Below are 13,235 nucleotides of genomic sequence, written 5' to 3'. Positions count from 1 at the left end.
GTTGTATTATAATTTAAATTCGTATTTAAAAAAAAAATCCAAACTGTTTAGAAGTTTAGAACACGAATACGAAGATGCGATCATGAAAATTGATTCCCAAAAAGGAAAGTGCTTTTGTCAGACATAGAGAATCTTGTACCAACGACTAATAATAATGTAATGTTTGTTAATTATATTGTGCAAATGATAGAGCCTCCATGCATACATGTCTTATTAAGTCGCACCCAATTTTATACTTATCTTATACTTTCGGAGACACTGGAATAAAAATTGTACTAAATAAAAATAAAAGCCCCTTATCCAAACACATACGTGCATACATACATATAGACGCACACATAATCTTAGCTGTTGTTTAAAGCGCAGCCCACGGTTTGTAATTGTGGGCATGTGAGCATTTTATCATCTTCCTCGACAATTTTCCTCTCTCGCACCAACCATTTTGCTTTCTTTTAATGAAAACATTCAAATTACTAACACTTTCTAGCTTATACGAAACATTATAGTATTGTACATCATATGTTTGATTTCTTGCAGAACAGAAGTAGTAATTAAAGCATTTAAATTATTTCCCCTCTGTTATGGTCATCATTTTAAATTAAGCATCTGTAAATTGTTGGAATGCAAAAGCTCAACAATATCTCTTTAATGTTATCAAGTGTTCAACTCATTTGTTATACAAAATTTCACGTGAATAATGAGATTGGAATAATCAAGCTATATTGATTGGGTAATATAATAAAGTGGATAAATGCAAGGAAAATGAATGTATGGCGCAACTAGTTGGGTTCTGCTGAGACATAAAAAGGTGAGAGTTCCAAGGCAATTGGGTTGAGATCTCAGAAACCACAACACAAAAAGCTTTGGTTCTTTTGCTGTCTTTGCTTCCTTCTTCGCCACCTCATCTCTCCCATGCAATATTCCTATTTTCCTTATAAAAAATCCTTTAATAGTATTTCATAGTTTTGTTGATGACAAACAACAAAAGTAAATATTATGAAGACGAATCTTAATTAGTATCAATGCAAGGTTTCTAGGTAATTCAGTATGATGACAATTTCTACAAGCTATGTTTTATATATGCTACCAATCGTTGACACACTTTTTTCCTGCCCTTCACACACTTTTATCGTAAATTAAACTGTCGTCAACAAAAAAAAAAAATACTATATATATTATGTAATTTTTATTATAAACAAAAATTTAAAGAGGCTTACTTCTTCTTAATGTTAAAAAAATCATGTTGATAAGTTGAGTTTTTCTTTTTCTTTTCTTTAGTGTATAAGTTGAGTTAGATGATGAGTTTCATTTTTTTCTTTCTAATTTCTTAAAGTCGAAGCATACATAAATCTACAATTTAAATACTCTTTTTGAATAAAAAAACTACTCTTTAATTTTAATATATTTATTTACTTAGCCATTGACATGTGAGTATTTTTAATTTCTAAGATAGGTCTTATTAAGATCAAAGGTGTTGTGTCCAAAATGTAGAATAACTATCGGACGAAGTATTTGACTGAAGACAAGTCGTCTTCCAAGAATGGTGTTAAGTGGACTAAATGAACACATATATCTATGTCTGTGTTAAATGAAAGCAGAAAAATAATTACTGTCTCTGTATCTGTATTTCTGTCCCTCCAGTGGCTGCAGCAGGCATGGATCTGCAACACTCTCCGAGTGCGCAAATCAATTTTTTTTCTTCTCCAAAACTTTATAAAATTTATATTACTACTTATGTAAAAAAATTTATATTGCTACTTTTAAATGTTGTTGTATAGCAGATTTCTTTTTTACTTGATTACCTCTCCTCTATCTATAAGGAAAACTGTTTTAAAAAAAAAAAAGAGTGATCAGTTTATAGCATTTTGACTTGACAAATTTAAGATGTTTCTGAAACACGAATGTGGCTGTGTTATATAATACTGCTGTGAATGTTTCTTAGAAAAAAAAATTCATGTCTAGAAACGTTTGTAATTTAATCAACTCATACAATCTTGATAGATTTATTTCTCTAGTCAATAAGAATTGATGTGACGGTGATTAATGAGCTTAGTAGAATCATTTGTTAATGCTTGTTGATTGCTTAAATTGCAAGAGAGTTTAACAAAATTGGGTAATTAATGCCACATACTGAAATTAGTTAATGATTAATGTTACATTCTCTACAATTATGCCTAATTAGTCACCGTTACGCAATGATTTGATCTTGTTCTTGCCACATTAACCCTTATTAATGCGTTCAATTCTTGAACTCAAACCATTTTCTTCGTTATTTTGTCTTCTGTTTGTTCACTTGTTCTTGTTAATCTTTTTAATTGTCCATCTCTTGCGTCTTTTCGTTCATACTCTTAAATTGCTTATAATACGTAAGAAAAAACGATTTTTCTTTTTCATCTTAGATGAAATTCGTTTAATTTGCTTATAATTCGTATCTTATTTCTCTGATGCTGCAATTCTTAACCTTTTATGAATTTGATTTTGCATATACCTACCGTGCAATTGGGATTATCAAATTAAAAACTGAACTATCAAAACTTCTCACGTATTCATTCAGTTCCTTTTCGTTATCTAGCTCTAAAATCCTTGGGAGTGTTTTCAACATGCGAGTATTTCTCACAGTTAACACTTAATCAAATAACCAACTTCAACATATTATTCTTATACACATATGATGCACTGGTTATCCCCCAAAAATGGCATAAATTTTTTAATAGTATCTTGATTTCATTCCGATGTGTTACAACTTATGTACGAATCAGGCTTAATAAAATAATAACAACAAAGAAATAGTAAATAATAACAACAAAAACTAGTAGTATTTGGTAAAAAAAAACAAATGAGCAAGTGAAAAAAAAGAAAAAGAAAGAAGTGAGTGTGAAGAGAGTGCAAGTATATATAAAAGAAGCACCGCCCTAATCGACCATTCACAACAATGACATTCAAACACTCTTCAGTCTCCCTTTCTTCTTGATTCGTCCTCTCCAAATTTTTCCAATTTCTTTAATCTCTCTCTTTCTCTCTCTACTTCTTCTTCCTCATCTATGGACCCTTCAGCTTCCAAACAACACCACCACCATCTTGACGATAATAACCAAACCCTAGCCCACAATAATCCTCATCAATCCGATTTAGCTACCACCACCACCACCGACTCAACCTCCTCCGCTCAACGCAAACGCAAAGGCAAAGGTGGTCCTGACAATTCCAAGTTCCGTTACCGTGGCGTCCGACAAAGAAGCTGGGGCAAATGGGTCGCCGAGATCCGAGAGCCACGTAAGCGCACTCGCAAGTGGCTTGGTACTTTCGCCACCGCCGAAGACGCCGCACGTGCCTACGACCGAGCCGCCGTTTATCTCTACGGTTCACGTGCTCAGCTCAACTTAACCCCTTCTTCTCCTTCCTCCGTCTCTTCCTCTTCATCCTCCGTCTCCGCCGCTTCGTCTTCTCCTTCCTCGTCCTCCTCCTCTACTCAAACCCTAAGACCTCTCCTCCCTCGTCCTACCCCCGCCACCGTCGGAGGAGCAGCCACCTTTGGTCCGTACGGTATCCCTTTTAACAACAACATCTTCCTTAATGGTGGGAACTCCATGTTATGCCCTAGTTATGGTCTTCTCCCTCACCAACAACAACAACAACAACAAAATCAGATGGTGCAAGTGGGACAATTCCAACACCAACAGTATCAGAATCTTCACTCCGGTAATAGTAGTAACAAGATCTATGACATCGAGCTAACAGATGTTCCGGTAGCTAATTCAACTTCGTCCCATCATCATGAGATGGCGCTAGGGCAGGAACAACAACAAGGAGGAAGTGGGTGCAATAATAATAACACTAATAATTCAATGGAGGATTTGAACTCTCTGGCTGGTTCCGCGGGTTCGAATCTATCAATATCTCATCCACCGCCGGTAGTTGATCCGGTGTGTTCTATGGGTATGGATCCGGGTTATATGGTAGGAGATGGATCTTCAACGATTTGGCCTTTTGGCGGAGAAGACGAATATAGTCATTGGGGAACTATTTGGGATTTTATTGATCCTATCTTGGGAGAATTCTATTGATTTGTTTTTGTGGAAGATCATTTTATATACGCCGAGCACCCCTTAAGGTCGGTCAAGACTCGAGAGCATTTGGAGATTCATTATTGTGAGGAATCAAAGAGACTACTACACTCTATGAGGAGGGAGCTTTGCATGCAAGATTTTGGAGGATTTTTTTTTTTTTTACCTAAAGAGATAAATAAGAGGGTATTTTATTCTTTTTTTCGAAGATTTTTTTATTTTCGGGGAATTCGTAAAAGAGATTTACGGTTCCAATAAAGTATATATATGTGGAAGAGAGGGAGACGGTGGAAAAGTTGTTTGGGGAATTTATTAGTTCCACATTTCCTTCATGGAGTGCCTTATTTAGGATATGATAATTTCGATTTGGTTGTTAAGATTCAGAGGTTATATATATATATATATATATATATATATATATATATAATTTTGTTTTTTAATCTGTGAGGTTATTTATACTTAGTTTAAATTTTGTAGGAGTTAATAAGAAACTAATACGTTTTCAAGAAGTGTTCATCACTACATCTACATGTCTACATGCATACCGGTCGTCGTTGATATGATTATTTATGTTTTCAGTTTTCACGAGACCAACACTTCATATTGGCGATTACAAGTTTATACCGACGCTACATATGCATACCGGTAGTCCTTTGATTCCAATGGTTTGAACGAACCTCTATCTATCATCAGCTGATCATTCTGAAAAGTATTGGACATGATTTTGTCCAAATCTGAACTTTCATCAACTGCTTCGTAAAAGTGTTTTCCGTTTTCGAACAATTTTCATATTCTCTTTTTTTTTTCCCAACAATTTACATATTGTTTTCATTCAACAAATAAATGTTTTTCTTTTATGTTTTTTTCTGACTAATGATTAATTATGCGAAAAATTGAACGCAAAAAATAAAATATTTATAACCATATCTTTTCATTACTCGAGTATCACTCATTAAATTATTCATTTAATTTGCGTGGAGAAAGATCTATCAACAAATTTTATCTGGCGTTCTCCATACCATGGCCAAAAATTCTGCAACGTACGGAGACCTTTCTTTCAATGAAATCTACTGTGAAATTTAACATTCAACCAAAAAAAAAAATTATTGTGAAATTCTAATTATTAACCTTTTCTAAATAAAGTACCATAAAACTGTTTAGCCAAAAAGAAAAAAAAAAACTTGATTATTATTAACCTGATTTTGTTAAACTGCAAACGTTTTTTTGTTCGGGAAAGAAAAAGTAAACAACTTTTGAGAATATATGAGCATAAAAGGCCCAAACAATTATATGGGTTAAGCAAAAAGGCCCATCACTTCTACATTAGGGTTTCCAGGGGTATATATATTCACAGTTACGCACCATTTCCTATTCTCTTGTTACCGTCGCCGTGAAATCGCCAAATTAGGGTTTTGAGAAAAAGAGTTTCTCCCCCATGAGAGCCAAGGTATATCCATCAATCTTTTTTGCAATCTTCTTCACCAATACATTTTGTCTGATTGTTCTGTTACGTCTCATATTTGTTGCGGCTGATTAAAGTTCTGTTTTGTCTTGGTTTGCGCAGTGGAAGAAGAAGCGTATGAGGAGGCTTAAGAGGAAGAGACGAAAGATGAGACAGCGATCTAAGTAGAGAGAGAGAGAGGAGACTCATCTTGAAGACTTCGGTTTTTCCATTTCTGCTTCCCCTGTTTTTTTTGCTTATATCTTAAGTACTGTTGTCTGAACTCGTTTCAAGTTTTTAAGTTGTTCTTGGCTTCGTTTTTTGTTGGATTGTATGGATCCTCAAGTATTGTTAAACCTTATTCTATCTAATCAGTTTCTTTATCGAATAAGCTTATTATGATATGCTAAGCTTCGTAGTGTTTCAGATTTAGGAGGTTATATAACTTATGGAACAATTCAGATTAAGGTTATACAAATCTTGATTGGTAATATACAAATATTAATGTTATTATGATATGCTAAGCTTCGTAGTGATTCAGATGTAGGTTATATAACTTGTGGAACAATTCAGATTAAGGTTGTACAAATCTTGATTGGTTTAGTAGGGAACAAATCCAACCAAATTGCTGACAAAATCTTTATTAATAAGGAATGGGTTGTACTATGTGTATGTATTGTGAAAATGTATTCATAGTTGTGAGTCGTGAGAAGAGAGGAACCATCTCTGTCTTTTGCTTCTGATTCTGCAAACTGAAGAAGTAGATGATGAAGAAGAAGAAGATGTGATTCTGTTTAACGCACCGCACAGAGATTGCTTCAAATCTTTAGCTGATGCAGCTACGTTCGTAGTCTCTTTGGTGTTGCTATCTTTTAGGATGAAATTGATTCTCATTCTTCCTCCAACACTGATGATCTCAGCTTGGATTGTTTCGAGTTGAAGCTTTGTGAGAACCGTAATGATCTCTGAGATTGCCTCGGGTTGATCTTCGCAGCAAAAGGAAGCTTTGAAGATGATTGTTTCGGTGTTTGATTCGAAGTCAGAGATGGTTTCAGGCTGCACGGTTACTTCATCTGCTTCTGTTGGAAGATCTTGGAAGATTGTTGATTCTGCTGCTTGTTGTTTGAGTTCTTTCACTTGCTCTATCACTGTTGCTAATAGAGCTGCTTTGTCCAACTGTAGAGTCAAAACCGGTTTACTTAAATTGATACTCTTAACCCAGCCAGATGATAATAAACCGGTCATGTCAATCTGATTATGTCTAAAACTGTAACAGAACCGAACCAGATTAAACTGAAAACACTTCAATAGTCTAAACCAGAGTCATTTACCTTGTCTGAATTGGGGACAAGTTTGCGGAGAGCGGTGAGGTGAGAATTAATCCGGTCACGGCGTCTTTTCTCAGCAAGACGGTGGCTTCTTGAAAGTGACTCAGCTTTATCGATCGCACCGACACAATCGTCGGCCGGGAAATTGCCGGAGGAAGAAGAGAAGCCAAGATTAAAGCGGCTCCAATCAGAATCAGAGGAATCAGATTGAAATGACCATGAGACCATATATGGAGTTGTTGAGTCAGACCACTTGGCTGAGTCGTCGTATGAATTCTCCATCGTCAGTAGAAAAAACCAATAAAGAAAGAATTGTTCTAGTACTTGTTGTTATTTTCTTTAATGAATGTAATAATATATATCTCTCTCTCTTTTTTTTTCTTTTTTGGTTGCAGAATCTGAAACTGAGGAGTTGAAAGAGGTTTCTTCTATGTAAGTGGAAGTGTGTGAGATAGAGAGAGGTCGAAGTTTGGGTGTGCATCTAAATAATGAAGGAGAAATTTAAGGTTGATGGTGATTGGTGTGATACTCTTTGTAGACTTTTTTTTGTTTCCTTTTTTTTTCTTCTCTATATAAATTTTTAAAGTTTGCATAAACGTGCAGAGCCGCAAATTTTGTGTTGAATTTTCGTTCACAACTTAAGGGTCGTCATATATGTGGGGGTTGTAAAAAATACGAGGTAGTAAAACTGTAAATAGTTTAGAAGTGTGTCGTCGTATAGAATAACTTAGTATTGTATTTGAGTATTTTTCAAAATATATACAGTACGATAAATGATCTATATTTACATTTTTTTGTTTGTTTCACACGTAGTAATTATTTTGCAGGTACAATAGTCAAAACTTAACGACTTCACTCAAACTTTTGGATTTTGCATTCTTTGATTTCCCGTATCCGTCTACCATTTCCTATTTGATTCTCACAATCGTCTTTGAGTTGTGTCCACAAACTTTACAAAGCTATATAGTATGGAATAAGAGGAAAGCAGTTCGAACAATGTAAGAATTTTGTTAGTATATAAATGTATATACAAGTTTTTTTTGTGTGTGTGTGTGTGTGTGGATAAGTGAACATACAAGTTGTTTTCGAGATCTAATTTAAGATAGGGAATTGTAGTTTGGAAGTTAAGTCGTTCAAATCAAATAGGTATATCGAACCCACTTTAATCATATGGAAAAAGACCAACTGGTTATAAAGTCGAAAAAATAATAATTTGAATCTATATAGTATGAAATAGTAGTAAATTTGGATTTGACAACGATTATTGTCAATAACAATCATTGGAGGGAAATGCTTTTACCTTTAACTTTCCTATTAGTAAAAAAAGATTTCACCGGATCGGGTCGATGGTAATGATATCATCACTCAGTCACATCTCTCATGTTCCAATCATTTTCTCAACATGTTTTTTCCTCATGATTATAGTTTCTCACCAGGGTTTTTTGGATAGGAGCATATAATAATTTGTCCGTCACATCCACAATTTTTTCTACACGTTCTCAATGCCTTCCTTCGCGATATCCACTTTTGCCTTCACTTGCCTACTCGAAACATGGTATATGAGTATATATGGTTTATATTTTGTGTCAATATCTCGAAATTACTAGATATATAGACTTCATTGTGTTTGTTCGTTGTCAATCGTTATATATTAAATGAAATGAAATTGATAATGAGATTTGTGGATATATGTTGTAGCATGACCTTATGGGACAATGTGTTTTTATGGTAACGGGAATATGTGGAGAGGAATGGCTACAATACATGGAGGTCGACGAGAGAGAAAACCAAATCAAAGATATTTTGTTAACAAATTTAGTCTAATTATTCTGATGGATATCATTTGTTCATTATTATACACGTTTTAAGAACGTGAATCTACTATTTGTAATTTATCAATCAAAAAAAAAAAAAATACTATTATAGATGTGAAAAGTGGTTTATCTTTTCTATTTGCATCAGTTTTTGGGGAGCTTATTGCAAATTAAATAACATACAATACCTTATTGTTGTATTTATTCTTTCACACGATTCGGTAAAAGAAACCCCTACATACCGTAATTTTTCTCTATGTTTGTAACTTTGTGTATATTTGAAAACGGAAAAGCACAACAACTTGTATGTGAATCGACAGAGAAAGACAAGCTCTAACTTAGATTTGGTGGCGCTTCTTGTCACATATACTCACATGCGGAAGAGAGAAGCCTCTATTCAATGATCAAAATATATGTGGTTGCCACAGGCAAAGCAACTAAAACGATTTTTGTTTTTCAAGTTTTTAATTGCATATATCCATAAAATTTGCGTAAATCAAGATATGTAGGGCCAAAAGTAACATTTCAAATCAAAAGTTTCATACCACACATTGGACTAAAATAATTCTCAAGATTTCAAAAGATTCGAGTATATCAAACCATTGACATTCTAGTTCTTATCAACCCACTAATAACACTCCAGTAATAATGTGGGTTGAATTTTATCATTTAAATTGATAGTATTTGAAACGTTAAGAAAGTATATATAATCTGAAAGGTAAAATAAATTCTAGTTGTTTACAAAACAAAACAATGATTTTTTTTTTTTTTTTTTTTTACTAATCTACAAAATATATGAGTCGAATCTTGTTGCTATTTAAAACATATATAATGGCTAGTCATGATTAATAATGTTTGATATCTATCTCAAAAAGTGCAATTTATCTTCTTACTCACCAAAGCATCTCAAGTAACAAGTGTAACACTGTTGAACATTCAGTGGTACGGTGAGAATCCTAAGTAAAGATTATTCAACGATGGACATAATAAGATTCTTTTCGGTGCCATCTTGGTAAAATGGTAAGTGGTAATCATATCAAGCAATCGAGTAGTAGTACTTTCTTAGTTTCTTTTTCGTTTTCGTCGTAACCTTGACCGACAATGGAGACTTGTCTTCCGTCATTTATAATTTGGATAATTTAAAGAAAATATTGGGGATTTGGATGTTTTTGGAAAAATAGTTAGAAAAGAACAATTCTGTCAAAATTTTATGATAAGAAAGTGTTTACGTATTTGACAAAAAAAAAAAGTGTTTACGTAGACATTGTTTAGTACACATAGTAGATCCGGAGAACAATTTTAAGAAATCTATTTAGAACAATTCTTAGGTTCACTTCTTATTATTTTAGTCAATAAGAATCTGACATGTCATAATGCATTTTAAAACCTATTTATTTACGTTCTTATAAAATAAAAATCTGTAAAATTAAAAACTTAAACCACTTATTTATAAACTCAAACCGATATATAATTTCATTCTAATTGTAAAATCTAAACACTAACCATCTAATTTGTAAACCCAAACCGACATATAATTTCATTCTAATTATAAAATCTAAACCCTAATAATCTCATTTGTAAACCCAAACCGACATATAATTTCATTCTAATTATAAAATCTAAACCCTAATAATCTCATTTGTAAACCCAAACCGACATATAATTTCGTTTTAATGGTAAAATCTAAACCCTAACCACTTCATTTGTAAACCCAAACTGACATACAATTTCGTTTTAATTGTAAATTCTAAACCCTAACCACTTCATTTGTAAACCCAAACCAACATATAATTTTGTTTGAATTGTAAAATCTAAACCCTAATAACCTTATTTGTAAACTCAAACCGATACATCATTTCATTCTATAATTGTAAAATCTAAACCAAACCAATATTTAACTTTCCTTAAAAAAGTTTTACAGAATTTGTTTCCTTAATCTGTTTTGTTTTTTAATTTAATTTTGATTTATTCTTTTAAATAAAATAATGTATAGAAGATTATGATTGGTTGAAAAGAAAGAAGTGAACAAGAAGGTTTACCCTGGGAGTGAATCTAAGTATTTTCCATCAAGATTTTCATATTAGATATTATATAACATATTATATAGTTCAAACTTGGAAGGACTACTAGTTATTGACAAAAGGTGACAGAGGTGTTTTCTGAATGTGTGTACCAAAGAAAAAGAAAAGTTTTTACATGTCACAACTCACAACTTCTACGTCAAACTTTTAATCAACAACAAAAACTATAACGAGAAGATAAAAGGTATAACCTAGCTTGTCTTGTGAGTTTTAAAAGCTAGTGCAATAAGCAGATTTTGAAGGTTTTAAGACTGTCATATTCATTTGATAGCACCGTGGAAAATGGGTCGAATTGCAGTTTTGAAGTCCTCACAAAACCGTTGTTCAGAGAATCTTGTCGCTCGTTTTCTAGCAGATTCAGCCATCTTAAGCCTCTCTGTTTCTTTCATCTTCACAATCTCAAGGATCGCTTCGGCGTATTCCTCCATAGTCTCAGCAAGAAACCCGGTTCTTTGTCCGTCTTCTTCTAACACAATGTCCATCTTGGGTCCGGCTGAGTTGTGAGCTGCACCAAAATTAACAAAACAGAGGAGCCATAATAAGAAACTGCGAGAGTAACTGAATTTGCTGAGATAAAAATCACATAGACAAGTCTTTTAAAGTCTTACCTATTGGGATCGCACCAGCAGCCATGTACTCAACAACGCTAATCCCAAAGTGTTCATCTATCATCCCGTGCATTCCTGCAACTGCATTTCCTAGTAGTTCCACTAATTCACTGCAACCAGAAGCCAACAACTAAGAATCATGGAAGCTATGAGTATTGCAAGACACTAAGTTTAAAATAGAGAATGCCGTAAAGAGCTTTGAGAAAATACCTGTACATGGCATTTTTATAGAATTCCACGTCTTCATCCACTTTTAGTTCAACTGCTCTGTCTTTCAATTTCTGCAGACGCTCTTCATCTGAACTGTTTCTACAACTTCCCACAAATTGGAGCTTAGGTCGAGGGACGTCTGCATCTAATTTCTCCAAGGCTAGTGCAAAGGCCTCAAGCTGAAGCATATGAGCCTGGTACAAGACTATAATTGAGTAAGCTGGACGACTCTTTCGAGCTTTGGAATATAAACCATCAAACAACAACAGTACCCTATTCGTATAAGTCAAATACTGGATCCCTCACCTTCTCAGGACGAAACTGAGCAACTGATATGATTTTAGGAGGATTAGATGATCGTTCAAGAGGAAACACCTGCAATAATCCCAAGATGTCAGCAAATACTGATATGTAACCAGAAGACAGATAAAAATCATAAGATTCAAGCTGACTAAAGGTTATCACCTGAAGTCCAGAAGTATCACAGGGCGGGTAGACCCGTGTAATCCGTTCTGGGATTCTCCAAAGCACTTCGATATGGGACTTTGTCCACGAAGAGTTGACCATAGCTAGATGAGTGCAAGAGCCAACCATCCCATACAACCAGCTAAAAGCTTTGTAATAAACTAATTTGCCAGTAGATAACCAATTGCTAAAAAGGCAACAAAATATCATTATCCAACACAAATTACACTAAACAAAGAAAAAACACCAAATAAGCAAAGAGAGATAACCAAAACACCTCTTAGCAATGGACGCATCATTGTTATACATAGAGTTCCTCTGCCGAACACGAGAAATCATATCCAAACTAATAGTTGGATAATGAGTATAGCAAACAACTTTACAACCAAAGATCCGAGCAAGAGGATATGTAAAAGCATATCCACTAGTGTCAAGGAAATACAAAGGAGTGAACTTGCGTAAAGCTTCCCACGCTAAGTAAACCGAACCAAGACTCTGACCTATCATTGTGAAACGTGGGTAAGTCCTCTCTTCAATCCATTTCCTTTTGCTTAGATGAATCACCTGTGCCACAACAACATCAAAACAACAAAACCAAAAATAAAAAAATTGCATCAAAACTAATCCAAAAATGCAAAATTCAAACTTGCCCTCAAATCTTGAGAGTTTCTGTGTTATCAGAACCAATTCAAATTGAATTAAAGATTTAAACTTTAGGAGTGTTGAATTATTAAAGATTTGAACTTTAGGAGTAATGGGACCTTAGGAGGAGAATGAAGGTGAACACCGAATCGATCAACGGCGCGGCGAGCTAAGCTATCAGAAGAAGAGTCGTGATCTCCGGTGAAGATGACACAGTCAAGATCGGGAGTCTCCTCTTGGATGGCTTTGACTGCACACCAGAGCACTCTCTCGCCGCCGCCACCGTCGTTTGTGTACGGATGGAAGAAACCCACCGCACGTTTCCTCCTCATTCTTGCATTGATGACGAAAAGAGATAAACTTAGAGATACGGCGAAGAAGATCGTGAGAAGTGTATAGAGAATGAAGCAGATCGCCATGGAAGCAGATCGCTGAGCACACAAAAAAAAGTCACAATTCCGAAATTTTTTGTTTAATTGGGTTTCTGAATATTGTAGAAAACACCCGAAACTATGAGTAAATTACATTTTTTCCCCTTATCTTTTGATTAGTTAAACATTATGGGGATAACTCCCAAAATTG

The 13,235-nt window shown here is 34.4% G+C and overlaps 3 protein-coding genes and 1 long non-coding RNA gene across 4 annotated transcripts; 2 read left to right on the top strand and 2 right to left on the bottom strand.

Annotated features, from left to right (window-relative positions):
- Positions 2,865–4,443, top strand: LOC104782496 (ethylene-responsive transcription factor ABI4-like). The gene has a single exon (XM_010507444.2). The coding sequence runs from the start codon at positions 3,042–3,044 to the stop codon at positions 4,062–4,064; it is 1,023 nt and encodes a 340-aa protein (XP_010505746.1). The 5' UTR covers positions 2,865–3,041; the 3' UTR covers positions 4,065–4,443.
- On the top strand, positions 5,407–5,888 carry LOC104782493. Its single transcript, XR_767021.1, has 2 exons — positions 5,407–5,511; positions 5,629–5,888. It is a non-coding gene; the product is annotated as an uncharacterized LOC104782493 (long non-coding RNA).
- Positions 5,823–7,247, bottom strand: LOC104782494 (transcription factor bHLH51-like). The gene is made up of 2 exons (XM_010507443.2): positions 6,837–7,247; positions 5,823–6,681 (listed from the first exon to the last, which is right to left on the bottom strand). Exons 1-2 carry the CDS (start codon positions 7,113–7,115, stop codon positions 6,196–6,198), a joined length of 765 nt encoding a protein of 254 aa, XP_010505745.1. The 5' UTR covers positions 7,116–7,247; the 3' UTR covers positions 5,823–6,195.
- Positions 10,752–13,101, bottom strand: LOC104782492 (GDP-Man:Man(3)GlcNAc(2)-PP-Dol alpha-1,2-mannosyltransferase). Its single transcript, XM_010507442.1, has 7 exons — positions 12,773–13,101; positions 12,289–12,575; positions 12,012–12,198; positions 11,853–11,921; positions 11,547–11,740; positions 11,337–11,446; positions 10,752–11,233 (listed from the first exon to the last, which is right to left on the bottom strand). The coding sequence occupies exons 1-7, from the start codon at positions 13,070–13,072 to the stop codon at positions 10,989–10,991; spliced, it is 1,392 nt and encodes a 463-aa protein (XP_010505744.1). The 5' UTR covers positions 13,073–13,101; the 3' UTR covers positions 10,752–10,988.

This window comes from Camelina sativa, chromosome 4, assembly GCF_000633955.1.
Source record: "Camelina sativa cultivar DH55 chromosome 4, Cs, whole genome shotgun sequence".
Lineage (NCBI taxonomy): Eukaryota > Viridiplantae > Streptophyta > Magnoliopsida > Brassicales > Brassicaceae > Camelina > Camelina sativa.
This window is presented reverse-complemented; position numbering and strand designations above follow the sequence as displayed.

Coding starts and splice junctions, on each gene's coding strand:
- LOC104782496 (XM_010507444.2), top strand. CDS start 3,042: ATGGACCCTTCAGCTTCCAAACAACACCACCACCATCTTGACGATAAT.
- LOC104782494 (XM_010507443.2), bottom strand. CDS start 7,115: ATGGAGAATTCATACGACGACTCAGCCAAGTGGTCTGACTCAACAACT. Junction 6,682..6,836: donor TTGTCCCCAATTCAGACAAG/GTAAATGACTCT, acceptor TTGACTCTACAG/TTGGACAAAGCAGCTCTATT.
- LOC104782492 (XM_010507442.1), bottom strand. CDS start 13,072: ATGGCGATCTGCTTCATTCTCTATACACTTCTCACGATCTTCTTCGCC. Junction 12,576..12,772: donor ACCTTCATTCTCCTCCTAAG/GTCCCATTACTC, acceptor GTTGTGGCACAG/GTGATTCATCTAAGCAAAAG. Junction 11,922..12,011: donor GTGATACTTCTGGACTTCAG/GTGATAACCTTT, acceptor GGATTATTGCAG/GTGTTTCCTCTTGAACGATC.